This window comes from Strongylocentrotus purpuratus, unplaced genomic scaffold (genome assembly GCF_000002235.5).
Source record: "Strongylocentrotus purpuratus isolate Spur 01 unplaced genomic scaffold, Spur_5.0 spur5_scaffold_6, whole genome shotgun sequence".
Taxonomy (NCBI): Eukaryota; Metazoa; Echinodermata; class Echinoidea; order Camarodonta; family Strongylocentrotidae; genus Strongylocentrotus; species Strongylocentrotus purpuratus.
Genome location: NW_022145612.1, coordinates 24294530 through 24321688, shown reverse-complemented (window position 1 = coordinate 24321688; position 27159 = coordinate 24294530). Strand labels below are relative to the sequence as shown.

Genomic DNA, 27159 nt, shown 5'->3' with positions numbered 1-27159 from the left:
GATGATGTTCTTTATATGAATCTCACACAAATTTACTCTGGTCTAAATGGATCATAAATCTGGGACTCTGCTAGCCAGAATATGAATTCAAGGATCTACTGACAATGCAAAGGTTTGATGATCACATGCATCCAGGGCTCTGATTAGTAGGTGTACAGTCTAGCCTTGATTGGATGAACACTTTCTTATATATGAACTGGATGACTTAACCGCGGAGGAAGCGAGTCTAATCTTGAATTTATATAGTGGCAAAATTCAGTTTCCTATACATGGGGGCTGAGGATATTACATTGTATATTACATTGTATATTACATTGTATATTACATTGTGTATTACATTGTATATTACATTGCATATTACATTGTATATTACATTGTATATTACATTGTATATTACATTGTATATTACATTGTATATTACATTGTATATTACATTGTATATTACATTGTATATTACATTGTATATTACCTAAGGTGATATAATGCACCTTTGGCTGTATAATGCAGTTTGGTATACATGTCTGTTAACCTGTTCAATAACTAGCTTGAGATATTTTATAATTTAAATCTTTCAAAATGCCTGTTTGGTAAAAATGAGATTTAGCAGGTTATAATTGACTTTTGTCAAAGGGAAGCATATAAGTAAAATAATATTGTAGAGGTAGACTGTTTTACAACCTCTATGTATACATGGTTAATACAGGTCTCCATTATCAATGGAAATCTCTGAAGTGTCAAAAGCTAAATGAACTTTAGAAATATGCCTATATTTTGTTATTAGTGACTTAATACCAGAATTTGTAGTACAATCTAAGTCAAACTCTGTGATATTCAACTTCATATTGCAAGTTTAAGCAGCGTACAAATGACTTGTTCTAACAGGCAGTATATTGCAAGAAAACTGACATTTTATTATTTTGTAATGCCTGGTTTCTTATAAACTGTTATTAACTTACCATACATGTACAAAGTGTATTGGTATGTTTAATTATGAATGATTAATCTCTGCTCCACAGTATTTTACTTTTCACTATTAAAACTTATGGGTTCAGTCTATATCAGTCTTTGTATTTAGCTGATTACATGATTATATTGCAAAGACTGAAGTTTTAAAAAAAGTGTTTGTATTGTTTATAGAAGTTTTCACACTTACTTAGACAATGCATTCATATATTTACACTGCTGCACTATGTATGAATAATAACAACATCAAATATTGTCAAGCACTTACTTAGTGTTTCCCTCTTTTATAAGATAACAAATAAAGATGAACAAAATGTGATTATGTAACCTTGAGTTGCTTCAGGAAACTGTTTTCCATGTTATAGTTTCTTAAAGTGCTTTTTCAAATGTCATTATGTTTCTACGAATGCAAGCTCACCATGCTGGAAATATTTCCTTCATTTTTCATGCAAATGTTGTCTGTTACCATTGTTTTTCATCATGCACTTTTGCTTGTCAAGTCTGTTAAATGAAATGTTTTGTAATGTTGTGGTGTGAACTTACAGGTAAAAGCAATATTTTGATTGCGCTTTCTTTGTACTTGTTTTCTGTCAGTTTTGTGAGATGAAAATCTACATGTTTGTGTCCATTGATAGATGATATCAGCAATGCAATCAATTTACAGGCTCGATATATTTCAACCTTGAACTGAGGAGAATGTACGATGTTGCATAAATTTGCTGCTTATTGTGTTATGTCAAAATGCTTTCTGTTTTGCGAATGTGCTGCTGTGAATGAATAGATGTATGCATTGTTGGATTGTAAGTCATGGTATGGAAAATAAAAGAACATCATGAAAAAAGATGAAGAGTATTATTTCAGAGATAATGCTTGAAAGGGTAGAAATTATCATCATATTTTTTAATTGGAAGGTTGGGTTTGAACGTAAAGAATATATGTATCTTTCTACCTCTCTTTTGAAGTACGGTAATGTTCTCACAGTGTTTAACCAACTTGCAAAGTATATATATATGATTTTAAGAATAGTGTATAATATATATTTCTCTCAAACTACTTTTATACTAACTCTTACAAAGTGGCTATAGTAATTATTGTCTGCAATTCACTAATTTTGCTATAGATTCTCTGTATTTAAACCAAAAAAAATTAAACAATATTGTTTCAAATGTTCAACTATTTTTAAACAAACTTGAGTACTCATTTTATGTTTCCTTCAAAGTCTGGTCTGTTATTATTATATTTTTAAGGAAAGTTCTTGAAATAATTCTAAAGCATGACTTTGTATTTTGTTAGTTATTTTTTATGGAGAGAGACAAAGGGGGGGGGGGGGGGCAGGGTGAGAGGTGATATCATTAATCATTTATTTGGATAAATCATTTGATGGAGTTGAAACACTTTAATATCTCATCTTGGATATTTTGCCTTTAATTATACTGAATGCTTAGAACTGATACCACTTTACAATTTGATAAAGACAGATGAAAACCTGTTTGATATAAGTATGTATAGCATTAATAATGAATATGTAAAATGCAGTTGATCGAGAGTACTTGTCAAAGTTGTTGGTAGGTCAACGTAAAACATGTTACTTTAGGACTGTAGATTATAATATAAAATATTTGTTTTGGCTTGCAGTTCCCAAACCTATAAGCGAGTCTGATTCAGATGACAAATCAGAAGAAATGGGAAGCAGTGAAATACCTCAGCAACAATGGATGCAGAAAGAAAGGTAGATTTTTTCGAAATTTGAAATTTTGATTGATTGATTTATGGATAGATAGTATTTTTATCCTGTTTTCTTGTGTGTTAGCTCAGTCACTTTTCTGACTTTACGATTTCCAAGAAACTTTGAGATACAATCAAAATTGTCATTTTTACACTCATTAAAAAGTAATTATTTTCTTTTAGGTAAACCATGTGCCCTCTTGAAATGCTGCTTTTAGTCTGCGATGTCTACTTGGAATGTTTTATCTTTTATTAAAATAAAAATTATCCACCCTTTTCTTCCCTTTTACCAGGCGTCAACTCAGACGATGGAATAGAAGGTGTCGTAGGTTATGTCGGCAGGCAGTGAAATCGCAAGCATTCTATTGGATCGTCATCATCATGGTCTTCTTCAACACAGTGATCCTAGCCTCGGAGCACTATAGCCAGCCTGCGTGGCTCACAGATTTTCAAGGTTTGCTCCTAAAATGAACCGTAGATGATGGTTAAATTGTTTCACCAGTTACCCCAAATATTTGATTATTTTGCAAGAATCTCTGAAAAATGTTCCTCTTGACAACCCCAATGCTTTCCACTGTTAATTTGCTGAGGCAGGAACAATTATCTGTTATCCATAGTTACATTATATCTTATTCATCGCTTTATTAAGAATTAAGATGAAATTCAAAGGTCTCTTGCAGTATTTTGTTTGCCTTAGGAATATTGGTGCTTCTTTACTAATACCAAACTTACCAAACAAAACTGAAGCAGTGATTTATATTGAATTAAGTTGTAACCTGAAGGAAGTATATGAAAGCTTACAACTAAGCTCTCAAAATCTTTGTGCAAGGAGTGAATAATAGCTTTTCCAACATTGCTGTATTTTTTATAGCTGGATGAAATACGCTGTAAATGATGATCTAATTTCAAGTTACATGATTTCATTTTGGAAAATGTGCATGTGCAAATCATGGTTTTGAATGTTAAACTTTGAAAAGAGGTAGGGGGACTTTAAGATTCCAATGATGATGATCCATTTTCGTGGCCTAGTTACTTGTGTGCGCTGGACATATTTATTACTCATTTTTCATGAATTGAAACATGAGATTGATAGACATGTAATATTTGGTTTCATACCCCAAAGGCTTTGGGATGCACAGACAGGAAGCGTCTGTCACTCAGAAAAACAGAAGATATTGAAAGAAATAGACATGAATAATACAATATCTTATGCATTTCCCCGTCCGTATGGGAATATGTAGCATAACAGTAATACAGACTCGACTTATTGTCAATCATAGCTTGAAAGTATTATTGAAGAATTTTAGGGGAAATAATTGATTACAATATTAAAGGTAAAGACCAGTTATGGTCATGCGATTGCATTGTGAAAGAAACGTTGTGGAATCGATCAGAAAAGGTTGATCATCTAGCATCTAGCATCTGCAAGGTTCTGGAATCATCAAAATGATAAGAAATTTGGCCCATTCTTCGTAAAGTTACAAGCACTATACACAGAAAGATGTATATGGGACTACCCTATATCTCTCACAGACCATGAGAGAAACAAATTTACCAAATATATGAATTAGTAGGCGGTTTCCCGGCAAATTTGTTATCATCATGTATTAGTCAAAACATATTCTTTCACATGATTGGTAATGAGAGCTTCCATTTCATTTTTTGAAATTGGGGCATTTCCAATACTGGTCTTTACCGTTAAATACCAAAGGGTTGTTCACACATGACATGGTATTAAAACTGCTGTAGCAACATAAAAACTACTTAATGTGGAAAGGATTGGTAAGTGAGGACATTGAGGACACAAAAAAAGACACCTGGAAGAAATCAATTTTGTTGCTTGTCAGTTTTTTGAATTATTTTTTATAAAACTTACTTACTTGTGTCCCCCCCCCCTTTTACTGCAAGGGGACCTAAATCCGCCACTAGGTCTATAGCTTTACTATTCTTTGGAAGATAGAACTTGTCAGTATTATAGAGTGTCTTCATGCTGAGACGATTGTTTGTTTTCTTCTCCCAGACTTTGGCAACTTGTGCTTTGTGGTCATCTTCACGATTGAGATGATAATCAAGATGTACAGCCTGGGTCTTCAGGGCTACTTTGTGTCGCTCTTCAACCGTTTTGATTGTTTTGTGGTGTGTAGCAGTATCATAGAAGTCGTCTTCATCTATGCCCATATCATCCCTCCCATTGGTATCAGCGTCTTACGCTGTGTCAGACTTCTCAGGGTCTTTAAAGCAACCAGGTAATTAGTCAATAAATCAAACTCATTGTATTTTGAGAGCCGAAAGAGTGCTTATTGTATATATAGATCTACATGAATTAATGCCCTTATGACTCTAAGCAGACAAGTAGGATGGGAATTTCTTCAATGTATTAATAGATACATTAGGTCGAGGATCTTTTCCTTTATGTTGGTGCCTCGATGGTATTTAAAATTATTTTCTATGTTGTGTTATTTCTTATCGTTTGAAAAGTTCTAAGTTATTCATCACATCCATTTCAATAAATGACACCTTTCACTGTGAAGACACATTCTGTTGTAATATTGTCCCTGTAAATTTGTATATTGTAAAATACAACTATTTGATATAGCCGTTTATTTGCATAATTATGTGACATATATACAATAAATAGATTAACAATAAATAAATGCTTTGTAAAAAAAAAACTAACAATATTTAAATCAAATTTCATGTACTACTTTGTTTTCATCCATATTTTTACCATCACTTATTTTGTACGGTATATTAATATAATATATTTACTTTCGTTTGAGGCATATAGATAAAACGAAATAAAATAACAAATAAAAATGATGGAATATGCAATTTATTTCATATGCTTTATTAATTTTATGCACATTCTCATTTGGGCCCTGAAGTATTTTGTTTATTCACTGAGATTGACTCTCCTTTGAACCCGCAGATACTGGACAGCGCTGAGGAACCTGGTTGCGTCCCTCCTGAACAGTATGCGCTCCATCGCCAGCTTGCTATTGCTTCTCTTTCTCTTCATCCTCATCTTTGCTCTCTTGGGAATGCAAGTCTTTGGAGGCCATTTTAACTTTGACAGCACCAAGCTCAAGCCTCGAAGCAACTTTGATTCCTTCTTTCAATCGCTCTTCACTGTGTTCCAAGTAAGAAATCAGCAAACTTTGACTCTTGACTTATGGTTTGTTCAATGGGCCCCAAAAGTTCATTAAACTTGGCTGTAAAGCGGTAAAGGGCAGAAAAATAATGTAAAATACGTGCCAATAGAGGGCATGTACATTGAGTATAATCTTAATGAATTTAGGGCAAGGAGTGGTCATCTATATTATTCAATGAGAAGTATAAAGTGATAAAGAGATAACAAAGTATAAAGAGATAATTTTTTGAGCTACTGAGCTCCAAATATTACATTATAATGCTAAAAGAGATATAGCAAGAGTCTGATAAATTAAGGTATGATATGTGCAGTTGTCTTGGTGTTCCTCAGCTCGCAATTTGGCTTGATAGGAGAGGATGGACTTGGCGTGACCACAGTTTAAGATACTTAACATTGCCTTCTTCTTCCTTTTGTGTTTGTGTGATGTAGATCTTAACTGGTGAAGACTGGAACGAGGTGATGTATGATGGCATTCAGGCTTACGGTGGAGTCAAGTCAATTGGATTCCTTGCTAGCACCTACTTTATCATCTTGTATATCTGTGGTAACTGTATCCTTGACAATGAATCATCGACACTGTTTGGATTTCTTAGAATATATCCTGGAGATTTGTTCTGAGCAGATTTGTAGTGAATCAGATTACTTTGCTAAAATGTCATATGTCCCGTTAATATATTTGTTAGTGTTTAAATCAAGCTTGGTTCGAAGATGTGAAATCTATTTTATACTGCTAAAGAAGGATTTATTCCGTAATGTGCTGTATCTTTAAAAAAATATTTCTGATAAGTATGTATATACCTATACATGTATGATGCAGATCAAAGTTACAGATAATGGTGATCTGACAGTTGGTGCAGGTTTTCTTTCATCAAAATGCATCTATATAGGGTCTGGTCTTAGGTCAATTTGGTTTTCAGTTAGCAATAGGGTTAGGGTTTTACATAGTGTTTGGTCAAGGGTTGAAGTAACATGGAATTTGGCTAGTATGAAATCTTGACCTTATAATGTCCTTCGGCAAGATATTAAATTACATTTGCCACTCTCCACCCAGGTGTTAAATGGGTACCGATAGGAAGGAATTCCTTGAATGCTGAAATCGGCTGCCTAGCAGAGCCAGGGTAATAATTGGAGTGCCTTGAGCACCATACATGGTGGATATGTGCGCTATATAAATATCCAATATTAGTAGTATTATTATAACATAGTTGAAGAATATGTCATAAGCCCTACAAATTTATATAGTTGGGCATCAAGTAGTAAGGATATATTGACTGCTTTGAGAGGCATAGTGGTTTCTATAGGGTCAAGGGAAACTCACAACCTGCTATGACCCCAAGGCGCTTGCGCCGCGGGGTCATAGCAGGTTGTGAGTTTCCCGAGACCATATAGAAACAACTATGCCTCGAATATTAAAAGCAGTCAATATATATTTTATATACCGAAAAAAAGGAAAATGTTGACTCACCCATTTTGCCTCTTTATTGACAAAAAATTGGAAACAAAAAACCCCAGTATTTTGCGATCGAGACTAGTACACAAAATGGCGATTGGTCGTCTGCGCTGCGTGGATTGGTAGATTCGTCGCCTGAATGCAGCGACCAAAATCGAATTGCACTCAAACACCGTTAACGGTATTGCGCATCGGTCATCGCACAAAAGAAACTTATACGGTAACACGTAAACCAAAATGGGGATCGCAGCAAAATGACGTCACGTTTCACAGCCATGGAAAAAGTGCTATGAAAAATGGATATAAACCGGTAGAGCCGGGAAAAATGACTATGAATTTCAATTAGCGGACATGGTAAAGAACATGACTGCATTTTCAACCAATCAGAAGACAGGATTAGTAAAGAATCTTAAAATGAGGTATATAATTTCTTTTATGACCATGAGAATGCTGTACTAGCTTTCCTTGACTTGGGACTGCCTCCGCCCAGACATCCTACTCAACGTGTTCTTGGCCATTGCCGTGGACAACCTGGCCGATGCCGAATCCCTCACAGCCTTAGAGAAGGAGAAAGAGGAGGAGAAGAGGAACAAGTCCATCAGGAGAGCCAACGAGTTTGACCTCTCCAAGCAGCTGCCCCCTGGTGTTGACCCCAAGGGAGTCATCCGTGGACCCAAGAGGTTACAGGAGAAGAGGAAAGCTGCGTTCGGTAAAGAGTCAGATGGTTCATTGAATCATAAAAGCAAGTAAGATAATCTCATTTTTATTCATCATTTGCCGTGTGAAAGAATGAAGCGTGGTGATGTGAGTGGTATGTGCATTGTCAAAATAGAAGTCAAGTATTGAATTGATCAAGTAAAAGCAAATTGCACCCACATATTTACCAGAAATTTCAGTTGGAACTTGAAAACACTGCTTTTCAATTTACTATCTGTATCGTTGGTGAATACATAGAATTTGTACTTATAATTGGTAAATACATAGAATTTATATTTCTGTGTATATATACCTTTGTGCTACTTATTGTTGTAGTGCACCAAACCTCTAAATGTTTCATTTATGATGCTTTTTCCAGTAGCAGTATTATAAATTAAAATTGTACATTCTTAAGATTTATCTGTTTTTTTGTTAATCTTCAAGAATATATGCTCACAGAGCTAGTTTTCCATGGTTTTCTTCCCTTCCAGGTCACAAGATAGTGAAGAAAACGTAAATGTGAGTAACATTCAATTTATATTTATTTTTCAATGGAAAAATACAAAATGTAAAAGGAAGTGTACTCTATCCTACAATTCACCACACTCTCTGACGTAATACAAATATTGCATACAAACAGTTATTGTTATAGAGTAGATGTATGCTCTGGTACAGTATTTATTTATTGTGACAAGTAAACAAAATTAAAAAAAGTAATGCCCCCTCTGTCTCCTGTGCCCCTTGGATTCGATAGCACACCACATTATTTTATTCATCATAATGTCTGAAGATGTTACAAAAACCTTTGGTAATTTCTGAAATTCATTTAAAATTAGTTTTACAAAAATGATGCCACTATTTTACGATTGTATTTATACTTGAATTTTATTTCTTAAATCCTACGCAGGTGATTGATGAAGATGATGTGAAGAAATCTTTGAAAGAACCAGGTAAAATATTGTCTATCTGGCTATCTCTCTGTCTGTCTGTCTATCTTTTCACATATCTTCCTATCTACTTATCTAATTGTCTCTTCATGTCTATCTGTCTATCTATATACATTTATCTACCTTTTATTATCTAACCATTCATTATGTATTAGTCTATTTATTTATTTTTTAGATTAAATATTTTTGTAATTAATCAATTATGAAGATAATTCCATTTGATATCAGACCCTTTTTGCATTTTGATGCTGCAGATGGAGTTTTTTTTTAAATTACTGGATGCTTTTCCCAAATTAAAAGAATGGGATGACGCTGTATGAATTATTTATTCTTGTCATCTTGATAGATGTTATTTATATTTTTTTATTTTACAGATGAAGATGACAAAGAAGAAGAAGAAGCAGAGTCTCTAACAACAGCTTCCGCTAGACCAAGGAGGCTTTCAAATATCAACATACCCACCAAAACAAGACCCATACCCAAAGCAAATTCCCTTTTTGTATTCTCCAACACAAATAGGTAAGATTTACAACTCTTGTAAGCTTTTAATCGTAAATCTCAATTTATTTTCCAATGTTTACAGTGATTACAAAGTGAAGGTACATTCATGTATAGTGTAATTTTTGTGCGTGGAATGAAGGAAATTTTGTTGCAATAACAAAAGCATTTAGTTGGCATATGGTTGGATGGATTTAGTCAATGGACAAAATGTCGTTGATACTCTTACCAAGTTTTAATGCACAAACATGAAACAAGAGAATTGAGAGAGAATTAGTTGCATTTCCCAATTGATGATCCTATAGATTACAGTAGAGTTCATATCACTGATTTGCAAAGTTTTGAGGCTAGTTACTTCTAAATACACAAAGCTTGCTTTTTCTCTACAAAACAGAGCAAAAAATTATCAGTCAAGATACTCAATTTCATTTCTACCAAGAGATTATTTTTTACTAATCCACTGTTTTTTTTCTTTGCAGATTTCGTCGTTTGTGTTATAACCTCGTGAATCATCCTTATTTTACCAATGTGGTGCTGGTTCTTATCCTCATAAGCAGCACTATGTTGGCAGCTGAGGATCCACTCGATGAAGATAAAAGGAGAAATTATGTAAGTATTATGTAACGTCTCAGGCCTATTAACTTCCTAGTTTCATTGATCTTGCCTCCCTGGTCATAGTTTTTTTGTATTGTCATGAATTTTTATATTTTATTTATCTTGATTTGTCAGAACATCAACGTAAAAAAATTCAAAATGTGTGTTATAACCGTTTTGTAGAAAATAAACAATAATGCTGTTGTACACATTTATTATGTGAACTTTAAAGAGACAGTGTAATTAATTTTGACATGATATATAATCTGACATTAAATTGTTTTATGACGGAACACAAGACATCACAAGACACAACATGAACATGAAAACCTGTATTTCATTAAAAGAACTTTGATTGTCGTGTTGTATTGTCATATTGCTATTTCATGTTGTCCTGCTTTAGAGTTCTGTATTGCAACTTTGACTCGTACTGAGTTACAGTACCATGTTATGGTAATAAAGTCCTTGTTGATATCCATTCTTTCATTAGTTCAGTTGATATGTGGACATGGTAATGATAATTAGGTTTCAGTTTATAAATAGAAGGAAATAAACATTATCTACTGTGTTCCCTATATCAAAGAATTAGGGAATTTGGTCTCATGCACTTCATATATGATAGTTATTGAATTAAAGTGAACTTATTCAATTCAATATATCACTGTTTCTCTTTTTCCTTTCTTTTTATGTCTGCAGATATTGAGCCTTTTTGATTACGGATTTACTTCAATATTTACAATTGAAATTCTTCTAAAGGTAGGTACCATATAGCTGGCCTTTGAGCGACAAAATAAACATTGGTTAATAGCTACATTAAGTTTAACACTCATAGCATCACAACTCAAATGACTGATAAACCATAAAGAGGATTGACCATTCACATGATTTTAGTTTGAATATCTTCTGATAATTTATTTGTGATAAATTTATCTACTATTCGTGAAATATGATTTTGGTGGATTTTTTATGATCATGACTTTGTAAAAGCTGTTTTTATGCAAGTTTGAACACTGGAAACCTTTATTTATTAGTCAGACCATAATAGCTGATATTTTCTAGATGTATTAACTTATTTTCATGATATCACAGCTCACTGAATACATTTTGTCTTCCTTGTCTCATTTCTTTTCTAAGGTTGTTGCCTATGGACTTGTTTTCCATCAAGGTGCCTTCTGTCGTAACTCTTTCAATTTATTGGATCTGCTAGTTGTAACTGTAGCCTACATTTCAATCATATTCGAGTAAGTATACACCAGGGATCATTCGTCTTCAAACTCAGTTGAAATAGTTTTTCATTTCTTTCCAATATTTTTCTCTTTAGAAGTAGGTTAATTCTTGTAACCTATTTCCTCAACCGGGAGACCTTTGTCAAAGAAGAATGTTTTATAATTTAGTCAGTTAAGAGATCATATTTTGTATCAATTATTTAAACAAAAGAGTAATGAATACAGTATTTTGGTCTCCTGAGTTGGAAATAGTTTCGAAAATATGTCTCCTATCTTTAGTTTTTTTTTAAGTATAGTGGGCAATTCTTGCACCACTTGCAAAAATTATAAGCATAACTTTCTAATTTGTAGTGGTTTAGAACTTTTTTAAATTCTATATCTTTATCTTTAGATATAATCATTTGACTTGTTTGATTTTGTTTCAGTGATACGAAAATCTCTGCAGTGAAGACTCTGAGAGTTCTCAGGGTTCTTAGGCCACTTCGAGCTATCAACAGAGCTAAGGGGCTTAAGGTACGAAACGCCAGCTTTCTATTACGTTCAAGCTTCTTTTTTTTTATCGTCAAAGGAGTTTTCCAAAATGTTGTTGATCCCTTCAACCCATTTCCTCAGAAATTAAGAATTTCTTGTAATAATTTTATTATGTGCAAAGTTTATTTGTATAGTTTCTTGAAAAATGAATTATGTATGAAAAAAAATGTAATATCCTTGTTTACCTTTCTGTTGGAAATGAAATAAATATGAATATGAATATAATATAAGTAATTTAACACTTTCATGAAAGCATATCAACTAATTAGGATCAGAGAAAACAAACATATAATCACATGCATAGCACTTTCACAATGTGAGTGGAATAGATTCACAAGAGTTTGTTGCTGCCAACAAATCTGTATGAATTTGCAACATATTCTTGTCACAAAAGTAACAGTAGTCAAACAAAGCTTTATATTCTTTTCTGTTAATTTTAAGGCCAGGACATGTGGTAAGCAAGAAGTGATAAGACTCTAAGGGCTTCAAAGGAAAGAAAAGTAATGAAAATACATGATATAAATAAAGGTATCCGGGATAACGTAATTATTTGTTGTTATCATTATTGTCATTATTGTCATTATCGTTATTTATATTATCAGGCAAGGATATGTGGTACGCAAGTAGTGATAAGACTCTAAGGGAAATGTACCTATTGAGCATTGTTCTGCTTCAAAGGAAAGAAAAATTATGAAAATACATTACTGATATAAATAAAGGTCTCTGTGAGAACGTAATTATTTGTTATCATTATTGTCATTATCATTATTTATATTATCAACATCATCTTGTTGTTGTTTACAGCACGTGGTTCAGTGTGTGTTTGTGGCCATCAAGACGATAGGGAACATCATGCTCGTTACACTGCTCCTAGTCTTCATGTTTGCCTGCATTGGGGTGCAACTGTTCCGTGGAAGATTCTTTTCCTGTAACGACTCCTCGAAGCTCTATGAGGAAGACTGTCAGTAAGTACTCGCCTAAAACATGAAATTTTAAAGTGTTTCTAAACAGATTATCATTATAGTTTTTAATCATCAATAGTGATCTGTCATAAACTGACAGGTTCAGTGACCCAATGTGAGAAACATCAAGTGTCTCTCCAAGTTCCTCAGTCTTGAGCCATCCGTTTCATCGCTTCATACCCTGTTGCTCCACATTCTGTGATTACATCGTCTAGGAAGCCTTTACGAGGTCTTCCCCTCTTCTTCTTTCCAAGTATATGACCTTCTATGACTCTGATCATCAAGCCTTTGTCATGCCACATTATGTGTCCAAGTTATTTCTTCTGTCTCTCTCTAATCGTTTGAAGCAGCACCCGCTTTAATACTGGGACATTATTAAATTTTTGCTGTATGCACTATAATATTGAGAATTCCAATAAGTAACCACCTAAAAATTAACAAATTGGACGCCAATCAGAATATATATGTAGTTTTATTATCATTTATTATAAGTAGTAGTAATTATCATTTTGATTTCTTTTTCTGTAGAAGGATTTCCAGTGAGTTCATTTTCCATACTTGAATTCATCTGATTCTGTTTACCATGAAATGTTTGTTTTGATATCCTTCATCCACAGAGGTCATTATTTTGTATACAAGAATGGAGACTTGGATCAAGTATCAGTTGAACAGCGTGTATGGAGTAAGAATGAATTCCACTTTAATGATGTAGGAAATGCTATGCTGGCTCTCTTTACCGTCGCAACGTTTGAAGGTTGGCCAAAGTAAGAATCATTCCTCTTTTCACAAACAAAAGTTTGTTTTGTTTTGTATTCTCTTGAAGAATTATTTGAATTATTGATTTTAATGTAGATTGATATCCATTGTTTATGTTCTCTTATAATTACATGTTCTATCAACAATAGAACATTTTGTATAAAGCTTAGAAAATGCAATCCAGTTTAGATATCTGTTATTTCAAATGAATTTCACTTTCAAAGCTATACCTTATATTAATTGTAAATAAAAAATGACATTATACGATGAACAGATGTCCTGTCATAAATGAACACCTTAATTTACGGGTTCAGTTTTATTCATTCACTAAAATGTAATATTTTGTCATTCTATGTATTCACTCATCCTTGTACTTGCTTATTGTGTTATACGTTTGTTTTCAATAACAAATGTATATGATGTGAACATCATATATATGGCAACCTGCTTTAAAGGTAAAGACCAGTATTGGCAACGCCCCAATTTCAAAAAATGAAATGGAAGCTCTCATTACCAATCATGTGAAAGAATATGTTTCGACTAATACATGATGATAAAAAATTTGCCGGGAAACCGCCTACTAATTCATATATTTGGTAAATTTATTTCTCTCATGGTCTGGTGAGAGAGATAGGGTAGTCCTATATACATCTTTCTGTGTATAGTGCTTGTAACTTTACGAAGAATGGGCCAAATTTCTTATCATTTTGATGATTCCAGAACCTTGCAGATGCTAGATGCTAGATGATCAACCTTTTCTGATCGATTCCACAACGTTTCTTTCACAATGCAATCGCATGACCATTACTGGTCTTTACCTTTAATGACTACCTATTTATAAAAAACTACCTGTCTGTTAAGAGCACATTTTTGTCCCTATTGAATAATGGTTCTAGATGTTTGTTCTAAAGGAAATTGTACATAAACGCCACCTCTTTGAGTCTGTCTTGGCTTGCTTGTCTACCTCAAACAGTCTTTATATACAAATTTGACTGTTCCTATTCTACTAAAGGGATCCTGTAACTTTGTCTTAGATCCTTTAAAAATATCCTTGATTTAGCTCATGCTGCAATGGTAATTATAAACCTTTAGGTCAGTCAGGAACCCCATGACTTTTACAAGACTTTTATCAAATTTTAGACTTTTAGACTTTTATCAAATCAAGACTTTTATCAAATTTTGCATTTGCCAAACGGTTTTCATAACACGTACAGTCTATTGGGGTAAATGAGTATGGTAAAACCGTGTCGCTCAAAGATTTTTACTTTTTTGAGGCACTTCTTGATCATTTTGAAACACAATTTTATTTTAGGGCTTCAATATTACACTACATCACAGACATTGGTAGCACGTAGGGCCGTGCATCTCAGATTTAACATTGTTGTACGATGCCTTTAACATACACTGTTTCTTTCATCAGGCTTCTGTATGTGGCTGTAGACTCTACCGAGGATGATAAGGGTCCCGTACACAGCTCTCGCATGCCTGTAGCGGTCTTCTTCTTTGCGTACATCATCGTCATCGCTTTCTTCATGGTCAACATCTTCGTGGGTTTCGTCATTGTCACCTTCCAGAATGAGGGAGAGCAAGAATACAAGAATTGTGAACTAGACAAAAATCAGGTGATGATTTATGTATATCACTTTCTGACTGCCAGAAGGTTCCTACAACTTTGCATATGAGTTAATTCCCTTGTGGTTTTCAGTAGAAGAAAAATAAAGACTTTTTTGTATTATATGAAATAAAAAAAAATAAAAAATTGCCATCATATCTGTCCTGGGTGCGAACTTTTTTTTCCTACGAACTTTTATACCTGGCGCATGCTCACATACGAACTGTTATACTTGACTCATGCAAAGAGGTCACAAACAATTAGACTTTGATTATTTATTGCTTTGCCTCACTATTTATAAAGGTAAAAAAACTAAATAAACTGAGATTTGAACCCTCACGGCAACTCCAAGGTTCTATTAGTTACACGCTGTCCTTACCGACTGAGCTAACGATGAGTTGATGAAAGATTGCTTTGTATAATTACTATCACCCTATTGACCGCCCTACCGGATTCCACGTGCGCATGCGCTGGTTTCCTTCGCGAGTGCGCATGCGCAGGTTCCCCTCGCGAGCTCAAAGTTCGTAGGAAAAAAAAATTCGCATCCTGGGTATGGAGTGGCAAATGTAGATTTATGCCTTTCCAAAGGACATTCCTGCCATAATTGCCATTTAAATTCACTTCAGTTGATTCAGAGCCAGGTAATATCAGCTAGAGTTTGACATATTAAAATGATTTTAATAAGTAGAATGAAGTTGGTGATCTTTTTTAGCCATGATGTACAAATGACATGGGCCTTGTTTTCCAAAGAGATTCAATTTATCCGAATTAAATAAATTCCATTTATCCAAATTAAATCAATTCCAAGTTCTCTAATCAATGAAATAGTCACAATCTTCTATCTCTCATGCACCAAGCCGCGATTGATATCAAGCTTGAGTTGCAACCGATTTGGATCGATCAATCTCAACTTTTCATAAGACGGAACTACTTTTTTATACTGTGCATTGATAAACAATCAAATGAATTTTTTATCTATTTTGTTAACAGAGAAATTGTCTAGCGTTTGCCCTCAAAGCAAAACCTGTGCGGAAGTACATCCCCAAGAATCCAAAGCAACATTTAGTTTGGAAGCTTGTCACGTCTCGGGCTTTTGAGTACTTCATATTTGTTCTCATCATGGTTAATACCATTATTCTTGCCATGAAGGTAAGTCTGAATGCCGCATTCTCTCTCCTAAATGTGAAATTACTATTTGTGCCTTGGGTGGTATATTCCATCTAGCAATGTTAATGTTAGATTTATATTGTTTGTGATTGTTTCTAAATACACCATATATATTTATACCAATATTGTTATTGATATTCTTCCTTATACAGAAATAAGTTCATGCCCTGTGGATGTTGCTCCTTTATTAAAATGGAAGGTATCTAAATAATTGAATGGGTTTTTTAAAGTTCATTTATGTTATTCGATTGTACACTTAGTGGCTCACAGTAAATAAGATTTTCTGTTTTGTTCATGTGCACATCCATATTTTAACATTACATCTGCTGAATATTCATGTATTTTTGCAGTAAGGAAATACCCTCTTTTATCATCAGATATAATCATTAGTTCTGAAGAATGGTATACTCTGAGAGAGAAAGGTTAAAACGTCTTGAGTTTACTGTTCTGCTCATAAGTTTTATTATTCAAGGTCTAGCTTTGTGTGGTGGGGATGTTTGAAGGGGATTAGAAGGGGAAATTGAATGATTAGATAATTTCATCTGCTTTTAACCAAAAAGAAATGTATTCATTGGCAATGATGAAAAATGGACGGCACTTACATGCAATTTAATTGATGCTTTGTTTTTACTTTGAAGTATGAGATATTTCATGTAATTTGTTTTTTCCTTGTGCTTCTTTAATATGTTTTGTATTTTCACCCTTCAAGTATCGCACACAAACGGAAGCCTACAAGAATGTGTTGGACTACATGAACATTGTGTTTACAGCGGTTTTCACCGTTGAGTTTCTACTCAAGATCATTGCATACAAGCCCAAGGTTGGTCTATATTGATCCCGTACAACATGTGATCTTGTCTAAGCTTTTCCCAACATTTATTTCCTATTATAGAGGAGTAAAACCTTTATCATTTGATCATGGATATTTGGGGTTTATGGACAGGTATTCAGAAATTTGAGTTTTTAAGTTTTGTTCTAGGTATTGTTATGTTCAAACAAGATCTAAGTTTATCCATCTAAATACCAATATGCATTCACACTAGTATATATTCCAGTGTACTCTATTTAATAATAATAATAATGAAGATGATGGTGGTGATGGTGGTGTTGATGTTGATGGTGATGATGATGATGATGATGATATTATTATTATTGATAATCCTAATAATAATGATAATGATAACGATAATAATAGTTAAAACTTACTCTCTATTCTCCCTCTCTCCCTCTTTCACTCCCAATCTCTCTTTCTCCTTCCCACTTTCCTGGTTGGCAGTTCACATGTATTACAGTACAAGTCAAAACCTTTGAAATCATTTAATAGATTTATATAACATGAAAATGCTTATTGCTTTGCTGCTTGTGTAGAACACTACTATAAATGGTTGTTCCTTTTATCATTTTCTACAGAATTACTTCCGGGATTATTGGAACGCGTTTGATTTCATCATTGTGTTAGGGAGCATCATAGATATAATGATTGACATGTTTAGTGTGAGTATACATTTCTTTCTATTATTTCTTTACCCAAATTTTCATTTTTGTAATAATTTCCTAAAGTAGAGTAATGAGAAGAGAATCAATTTAGATTAGTGAGCAGAACTTTGCATTCATGCGATTAATTCAGGAATGAGAAAGATAGAGGTTTCATTCATTGTTCTTGGCAATTTCGTTTCTAGATTTCATAAATGGGATGCTTTTTCTTCATTTTCAAATGGGACATACATTAAACAGTCCTTAAAAAATTCATAATAGTCAAAGTGGCAACTTTCCTATTTTCCAGAATTGTGGGACCACTTGAATATATGTATAATTAATACTATATTGATTGTTATCTAGGTTGTAAGAAGTTTTCGGAAGAAATTATATGAAATTTTTGTCCAGCACATTAAAACGCAAAAGCATAAAGGGACATTAAATATAAATCATTAACAACAAAAAATGCCATGGGGTGTGTGAAAATCATGATTTTGATATGCTAATTTAATCTACTTTTATGGGATTTTATAAGTAGAGCCAATCCATGTGCCTGATAACAGTGTATTATCAATTTACCAAGGGAATATTGCAACAAACTACAAGAAATTATAGATGCATTGTGACTTAATAACAGCTTGGTTTCTATAGACCATATAGATATGCAAATGCCGTCTGATCTTGTTTATACTGCATGTGAACCCTTCAAGTATTAGAAATATATTTAGAGATCAATTTACATTGAATCCTTTCAAAGATAAGTTAATGTCTTATAAGAAAATGGTTGTTTCTAGGCATTTTGAAATACTACATCAAAGTCTGGGGTTTCTCTATTTTCATTGCTCATATATAGCAACACTATGAAACATTAAAGAAAGGCTCTTTTCCTTAAATTAACAGGTCCATAAGAGATTCTCATTTCCAAGCCATTATTGGGGGGGGGGGTATTTTATGTAGTATAGTAAAATATACATTCAGAATTTTCTATTCAAAGTATTGAAGACTGTGCTGGGAATATATATTTTCTAATTATTTAGCAATATATTTGTTTATATTTAAAGACAGGAACTATACAATATTTGATAAATTCAGAGTATGACTAAATCAGAATAATATGTGAATGTTAATCTGAAGATAACACAAATTATTTGAAGATCTTGTGCCATTTTATTTGTTCTCTTCTAATTGTATTTGTATTTAGTTGTAGTAGAAATGGTAGAATGCTGGCAGACTTTGTTCTATATAATAACTTAATTTGATTGGTATTTGATCTTGATTATACAATGGGTATTTTCTAACACTTTTAGTATTTTAGCTTGTTGAAATGTGTGATATAGCAAAGTACAACTGGTTTAGTAGTTTTTAAAAAATGAAATGAGAAAATAGAAATTTGATTATCCCATTTCATTGTAATTTAATTGTGATTTCTTGTAAAGACTGAAAATGTGCTAAATTAAGGCTTGCTGGAATATCAGGAAATAGAAAGGATATCAATGGTAGCATTTAACTATGTTTTCCATAAACCTTGTATGTGCATGTACAAAATCCCACTAATAAACTAATGAATATTTCATTAAAGTCTTTTCAAATTAAATATGATAACAGCTATGACGATCATCATCTAGCAAATACTAACATTGATAATAAATCCTGCTTGTTTTTTCTTTTGTTCTGTTTATTTTTTTACCCTTACCGAAATCCTTACCAAATTGGCAACCCGTCCATATATTACCCATCTCCCGGCTTGAATGACCAATCAAACCATGCCATACTAATTCAACTAAAACAGAGGGTTGGTGCATTTATTTCCTTGTTTTTCTTTTAAAAATTATCCACTCTTGTCTATATTTTTTTTGGAGATTTTGCATGCCCCTTTTGATTTGTCAAATTTGGGGGAAACTTTAAAGACTTTTTCCTGTTGATTTTTAAAAATTAGTCGGGGAGCAGCTAACTTAAGTTAGCTAATATGTATCAAAACTAAAACCCGGAAAAGGTTTTATCCAGACTATTTCAAAGATAAAGCTTATGAAGTGAAGTCCAAAAAATGTCTTCACTATATCAAACACGCCTTGATAGTGACAATGTTTCAATGTATTTTTTTTCTTTTAAACATTGTTGTATTGACAATGGTAATTGTAGTGTTCTATTTATATGTGCGTATGATGCACCTTTTCTCTGATATTTGCACAGCTCTCAAATTTTCATTTATTTTAAAGGTTTGAGTGATTTTAGTTCTGAGTTTTCCTTTGCTTAAGTGAAGTGATTTGTAGTGGATAAATAAATAGGCAGCCCTATTACCCCTTTCATAGCAATAGTTTTTTTCCTATTGTTTCTCTGATGAAGTTATTGGAAATTCAAATTTATGTAAGATTTTATATCCCTTCATATTCTGAACGGCTAATATTCAAATTGAACTTTATAGAAGGGCTAAACTTGCATGTTACATATCATTGCAGTGATGCTTCCAAAATACAGATTGAAGAGCCCAACCCTTTGCAATTGTTTTATTTCAGTTTTTGTTTATTTGGAACCCTTAGTTTTTATTTGAGTTATCAATTTATTGTCTCTATCTCCTTTTCTTTAAAGTATTTTTTTAAATTCTCAAGATATATATATATACAGCTATTTTCTTCAGAAAAATTTAAGCTGTTTGGAAGATGTTACTTTAATTTTTGAGAACATATTATGGCTTCTCCGATTTTCCTGATATGATTATATTATGTGTGTATACCTATCATAGTTTATATGTGTGGTGTGGGCTATTACGTTTGAATGTCATGCATGTAGTGATATGCTTTTACCCGATTGATATTTCTTGGATTAACCTACTGCCACCTAGTGCATGGATCATTCCTGGTGCATGGTACCCCACCTCCCGCTCCCCCACCCTGCTGCCCCCTCTTTAAGCCTTATCCCCCTTCCTCGAAATTTGCATGTTGTTTGCCTCCTTAATTAATTGTATTGTTTGGCTGGGAACTTAATGAAGATCAAAATTATAATAATTTTAAGTGGAAAATGCTTCAAAGTCTATAGTGAAAAAGATCATGAACACTTTAAGCCTTACATTCTTATATTTTTTGATATTTTTTTCAAGTGAGTTGCTCCTATTATACTTTTCTGTGACTAGTGTAATGTATCGGGGAGGGGGGGGGGGGGAGGGGCAAATGTTATATGTTCATAATTCATAATTTATTTTGGGGAGTTTATTTCTACTTATTGCTTTGCTTTTTAACTTGTTTCATTTTCTAGAGATGCGACAAGCCATTTCTCATTCCATTATATTCATTATTCATCAACATCAAAATCATTTCTCTCCCACGAGAGTAGTTTTTACAATAAGCTTATTTTTATAAATATTACTTGCAAATAGGGCATCGTATAAACAGTTTGAAATGTTATATTACGATGTAAATCTGAAATAACACTGAATTGCAAGGAAAATCTGTGAGCTGATTACTTGTGCATCATACTATTTATCTGCAATACTAGATGTTTCATCATGTATGATAAACTGATATATTAACATACAATTTTTATTCTTTATTGAACACAAATAAGGGGGAAAGTAAGCCTTTCTTTTTCCCTTTTACTCATGTGCACTTTAAGGCAAACACTGCAACTTCAACGTAAATCTTAGCCTATGCTCTCTCTCTGTCTTTCTCTCTCTCTCTCTCTCTCTCTCTCTCCTCTCTCTCTCTCTCTCTCTCTCTCTCTCTCTCTCTCTCTCTCTCTCTCTCTTCTCTCCTTCCTCTCTCTATCTATCTATCTTTCTTTCTTTATTTATTTATTTCTTTCTTTCTTTCTCTCTTTCTCTTTCTCTCCTTATCAACTTTGTGCAGCCAAACTTCACACCTTTCTCTTTTATCCAATATTTCAATCAGTTTACTTCTAAGAAGAAAGAGAAGTTTTATATTTTTCTTTTAAAAAGTGTTTAGTTACTGCACAAAAAGCTGGTAATAGTTTGCACAGTTGCAAAAACTTTAGCAGCACTACTTTTGTGTAAAAGCTGGTTTCCAGTCTACAATGCGTAGATTACTGGTATTTTGTTATTTTTAGTTCAGTTTCGTTGATTTTCAGTGATTCTTGTGAAATTTTTCTCTGCACAATCTTGATGTTCACTCTCTCACTCTCTTTGTAAGCCGTTACAAGTTGGCAGAGATTTTATCGGAGCCTTTCAGGCAATAGTGTGGTGTGTTTTTATTAGATACTTATTGAGCAGATAAGTTAGTTTTATATATGTTTTTTTATAATAAGGAAAAAATGGAGTAGTGCGAATTTAACTATTTTCTTAGTTAGACTTCATGTGATTTGGTTTCCCCATGTAGTACTTTGATTATGTAAACTGTTGCTATGGAACTCAAGTTCAAAACTAGAATGTTAGTTACAATTTTAAGTCCTTTACTTGGATTGGAAGGATTAATCTCCTTTATGAAAAGATAGTCCTCATTGTTCACAAATTTAGATATATTCATGTTTTGTAACATTGTAGAAAATTGGCTGCACATTGTCAAAAATATCAAATAAATCAACAATTGTTATTCAAGTGTAGACATAAATTTCTGCCACCTAGCCTTTAACAGATGTATACACTTGATGTTGTGTTTGTATAAATGTATGTTGTTTTGTATCTCACTCACTCTAAGTATTCAATTTTTCCAGTTAGTTGTTAAATACATGCACTTTTGCAATCATTGCATTATTCAAGCATAAATTTTAAGCAATTTTTCCTTTCTGCAACATGAAGAATATTCTTTTCATTAATCGAAGCTCAAACTGTCTGTTTAAAATAAAAGGAGAGCAAATTTATTAGCCATAATTATCATGAAAACAATTAAAAGAAATGTTTCAAGTAAAAAAAAAAATGAAGGTCTAATCATAAAGAATCAGAAATTGTGAGCGCTTGAAAAGGGAAAAATTTGAGATCATTCACTTGCTACAAAGTTATAGTCTTTGTTATTCGAAAAATGAATATAACAATCATCAAAATTATATATTTCTAAGCAAATTTATGGAATTTAAGAGCCTATAAGTATCTTTTCTGCTTGACTTTGTACATAGTCAATGAAAGAAATATGAAGGAATGATTCAATTGCAATAAGCACATATGCATGATAATGAAAAGCAGCGTATTCTGTTTATTATTGTGACAGTTCACAAACGTGAGTGTATTTTTCTGTGTTGTCAAAGTGCTGTTTGAAATGGAAGTCTGACATACATATAACTTTCTAATCACTTACTTACTGAAGAGACATTTAAATTATTAAAATCTCTCCTTTTTTTTTCATCTCTTTTTTTCATCATTTCGGCGGCTACGTGTGGTTTTGGGGATGTATCCTTCGCAGGTTGTTACAGCGGTAAATGTCAAAATGATTCAAGATTTATCCCCTCTCAAACTTACTCTATATTCTGCACATACTAATTTTTCACCTTCACTATAGCTTATACAGAATGAAAATTACACGTAACTGAAACCCTTATTAATTCACTCCTATAAATAGCATATTTAGAAATAAAGTCCCCAGCACCATTTTGAATTTACACCAGACCTCAACCGAGATTGAGTAGGTATTTATACCCCAAGTCTCTATGATGAATATTAGGTGCATTGTGAAATTTTAATCCCATCAAATTGATACACCTTCCTGGAAAAGTTTACTATAATCAGTAAAATTTGCACAGAAAGAGAGAACATGCACAGAAACAAACATCCTTCCTTACTGCATACTAAGACACTAGTATAAGACCCCCCCTAGATAGACCTCGACATTGTAATAATCCTGACATGTATAGACCTCCTGAGGGCCAGAAGGGAGTCGACCCTAAGTGAATTGAAAGGATTTGACGCCTTTCTGGCTCTTAGCCGGTTTTAGTTTATAGTGATATTGTTTATCCGTACCTGAATATCCATTGTTTGTCTATGGACTAAACTTTCTGTACATGAAAAAATTACAGAAGAGAGAGAGAGAGAGAGAGAGATATATAGAGAAAAAGAGAGAGAGAGAGAGGAGATGAGAAAGACAGAGTGTGATAGAGAGAGAGATAGAGAGAGAGAGAGGGGGGGGGAGGGGGTGAGAAAGAGAAAGACAGACAAGTATAAAGAGAGAGAGAGAGAGAGATGGAAATAAAGTGGAGGTAAACAAGGTGTAGTGATGCTGTCATTTGAGTAGGGGGAGTGGTAACCATTTTTATAGTACGTTACTTAAATTAGATGATTTTTAGGCTCATAAATTTCAAAATTTCAAACTTAGACATTAGGTCTTTCCACTATTTTGATATCCCTCCAAGTGTGTCTAAATCTATCCCGCTATACTACGAAACTAAACAAATTAACAGAATGTATTAAGATAACAAGTTTTGTAAACTTAAATCCATGTTTAAAGTCAGAATTAATCAATACTTTAATCTATATTGAATAGAACCAAGTTTAATGTATCTTGGTTAAATACTAATTGCAGAAAATATATTACTGTCAAATTAAAAAAAAAAGGTTTCATATCTTTCTCATGCATTTGAATTTAAAGAGTGAAAAGTATTTATGTAAGGAATGTTTTTATTGATAAGAAATAATGACAAACAATTAGATGAAATATCTGTAGACTTTGAAATCCGCCTGATGAAATTTGATGATCATATCGTCCTTGTTTTCACGAAGTGACGGTAGTGCGGAAAATCGTAACGCAAAGTGAATGCAATTTTTTTTCACTACCGTCACTTCGTGAAAACAGCGACGATATAGAAGGGGGGAAAAAAGATCATTGAATATCTAGAGTAAATAGATGCCAAATTATCGCATGTATTATATGATAATGATTATAATGATGATACTAATAATACTAATGATGAAATGAAATAATAATTCCACAAAAAAAAAGATTATACTAATATTAATCATAATAATAATATAAATGATGAACATTGCTGATATAGCGTGTATCACAAACATAACGAAAGTCACTATGTGCTTAAAGAAAGTTTACAGAGATAGGGCAGAATAAGAATTTAGCATTTCTTCTTACACATACCAGATGCAAGCTAACCAATCTCAATAGATCCCTATTTACCCTGCACAGAAAATCAGAGGTCCGTACTTCCAAGTTATTATACACTTTCGTAGGCTGATTTTTAGGTACTCTACCAATCTTGCACTGCCCTCTTTCTTCACACAGATAGGTTTACCAAATTTAGGACTTGGATCCCAAGGAATTTTATTGAAAAGACTGTAAAACCTGCACTTCTACCATTTAAGTGCAATTGTTTGTGGCCTGTCTTGTACTCCTTATTATCAGAAAATGTAAAGCATGAAAAAATATGATCACTTACCGTAACTCTGCATAGACCAGAATATAATAACTCTATTCTTTCATATTACTTTATGGTAATGGTTAATAGAAGTGTTTAAAATCTGATTCATAAATTGCAACATGCATTTAAAGTTTTACAGATTATTATCTGATGTTCCTCTTATAAATAATGACTGTTGATAGTTAATGTTCATGATAAAGAGCAGAATACAAAGTTACAAACAAATTTCAGGGAGACAGCCAACCCCACTAACATTTCCTCAGATGAAATATATAGATTGACTGTTTCCCTTCATTGCCTGACAAGTTCACTTTCATAATGTTTTCTTGTTTTCTGTCTTCCTCTAATACTGGTTTGTTCCTGACTTGATATGTTCCAGGCGAATGAGAAGAAGCAGTTCAGCATCAACTTCTTCCGGTTGTTTCGAGTCATGAGATTGATCAAGCTCCTAAGCAGGGGAGAAGGAATTCGAACTCTGCTGTGGACATTTATCAAGTCTTTCCAGGTAACTCAATTCTACTTTTTTTTGCCGATTCAATATTTGCTCTAGCGACCTGTGCTCGGATCTTCATTTCATCCAAAAAGTAATACGATAATGGTTGCTATTGGGCTTTAGGTAAGGTTAGGTTTCACGCCTTCTTCCTTGTAATACAAGTTCTTTAATTATATTTATGTTCCTACTTATAAATTGTATTGTTTGGAAGAAAATAAATGTTCATTTGAATTGAATTGAATTGAATAGGTTTACCAGTAGATATAAGGCCTGCATTATGCCTCATGTTGTCACCAGAGCATCTGTCATAGAACCAAGTTATAATCAGCCAATGTTCAACTTGTTATTTTCTTGCTCAAATAGACAATAAAATACAGAGATTAGCATTAAACAGGGTTCTTTCTAGTTACATGGAAAATTGTGTTGCAATAATGATACTGCAGTGACCTTGATGCACCTATCCCTACATCTCTATGCAATTGCTCACCTCTGGACGTTGCATCAGGAGTTCTCAAACTCTCATGCTTACGTTTGCAATCAAACTTTTAATATTTTTGACTCTCCTAATCCAGGAGGTAACTAAATGTGTTCACTGTATGTATAATTGGAAGTAGATGTCAGATACCACTTTCCTGACCAGAAATATTAAGTCGGGTAGAAATTTGACTTCACATGGTTGTTTTGTTGTTATTGTTATTTGCTTCCGTACTTACATTTTCCTTTAAAGTAAAGTCAAATAAAAGGAAATTTGTTACCGTGACATGTATGTAAATTGATTTCAAATTAAAAGTTATATCCCATGTAACTTGATGAAATAAATGTAACGTGATTGTAATGTCTAATCTATCTTGTTTTTTCCTTTTTTTCTCATTCCGTCACAGGCCCTGCCATATGTAGCGTTATTAATCGTCATGTTGTTTTTTGTATATGCTGTTATTGGAATGCAGGTAAATGAAGTCTAAGTCTTGCTATTTTATCTAAAGAATGATATTGATAATTGTAATGATGACGCAAATGGTAATAATGATATAGAAGTGGGGAGACGGAGTATCATCATCGTGCGAAAGTCAGTAAACCCTCGTAAAAGTGAAAATGATGACTTTAATAAATGATGATGTTAATGATGATTTCGATGATAGTGAGATGAAATGGGATGAATGGGAATGTCATGATGATAAGGAACAAATATATAACAAATCTTTTTTTTTTAATAATAATTTTTAAAAAGTAATTATTATTCATGATGACAAAATTAAGATGATTTTTACAGCTGCTTTTTACAGACACTATGTTACTTTTTTTGTAAAAACTTAGTTTAGTTTCTCTTGTAGAAAACCAAAACTAGATAATAAAATGATATGATAGACATGTATACAGTATGTAATTTTATACCTTATATTAAAAATCAGTTTCAATCATGGAAATATTGACTATTCAGACTATGGAAGTATACATTGGAATGTATACCAAATTTGACATGTTTTTTTTGCATTTGTTTGACAGATGTTTGGTAAAATCAAGCTATCGTTGGATGGAGCTCTAAATCGGAATAATAACTTCCGTACATTCCCCACTGCTGTAATGGTGCTATTCAGGTGAGCATTCCTTAG

At 33.0% G+C, this 27159-nt stretch overlaps 1 protein-coding gene across 4 annotated transcripts in view; it reads left to right on the top strand.

Moving 5' to 3' along the window:
- LOC115917871 (voltage-dependent L-type calcium channel subunit alpha-1D-like) overlaps positions 1-27159 on the top strand; it is a 76365-nt gene that overhangs the window by 31385 nt on the left and 17821 nt on the right. For 2 of the 4 annotated variants that reach the window (XM_030972025.1, XM_030972022.1), the window contains 24 exons: positions 2599-2692; positions 2982-3142; positions 4709-4934; positions 5618-5828; positions 6269-6389; positions 7780-8035; positions 8477-8504; positions 8893-8935; positions 9307-9451; positions 9910-10039; positions 10721-10780; positions 11159-11265; positions 11676-11763; positions 12586-12746; positions 13361-13507; positions 14920-15121; positions 16102-16260; positions 16988-17098; positions 17689-17772; positions 19544-19546; positions 23097-23108; positions 25436-25561; positions 26431-26496; positions 27053-27144. In XM_030972025.1, the coding sequence (XP_030827885.1) occupies positions 2599-2692; positions 2982-3142; positions 4709-4934; positions 5618-5828; positions 6269-6389; positions 7780-8035; positions 8477-8504; positions 8893-8935; positions 9307-9451; positions 9910-10039; positions 10721-10780; positions 11159-11265; positions 11676-11763; positions 12586-12746; positions 13361-13507; positions 14920-15121; positions 16102-16260; positions 16988-17098; positions 17689-17772; positions 19544-19546; positions 23097-23108; positions 25436-25561; positions 26431-26496; positions 27053-27144 (2833 nt within the window). The remainder of the gene's footprint in view (positions 1-2598; positions 2693-2981; positions 3143-4708; positions 4935-5617; positions 5829-6268; positions 6390-7779; positions 8036-8476; positions 8505-8892; positions 8936-9306; positions 9452-9909; positions 10040-10720; positions 10781-11158; positions 11266-11675; positions 11764-12585; positions 12747-13360; positions 13508-14919; positions 15122-16101; positions 16261-16987; positions 17099-17688; positions 17773-19543; positions 19547-23096; positions 23109-25435; positions 25562-26430; positions 26497-27052; positions 27145-27159) is intronic. The other 2 variants (XM_030972021.1, XM_030972023.1) reach the window with 2 other exon arrangements.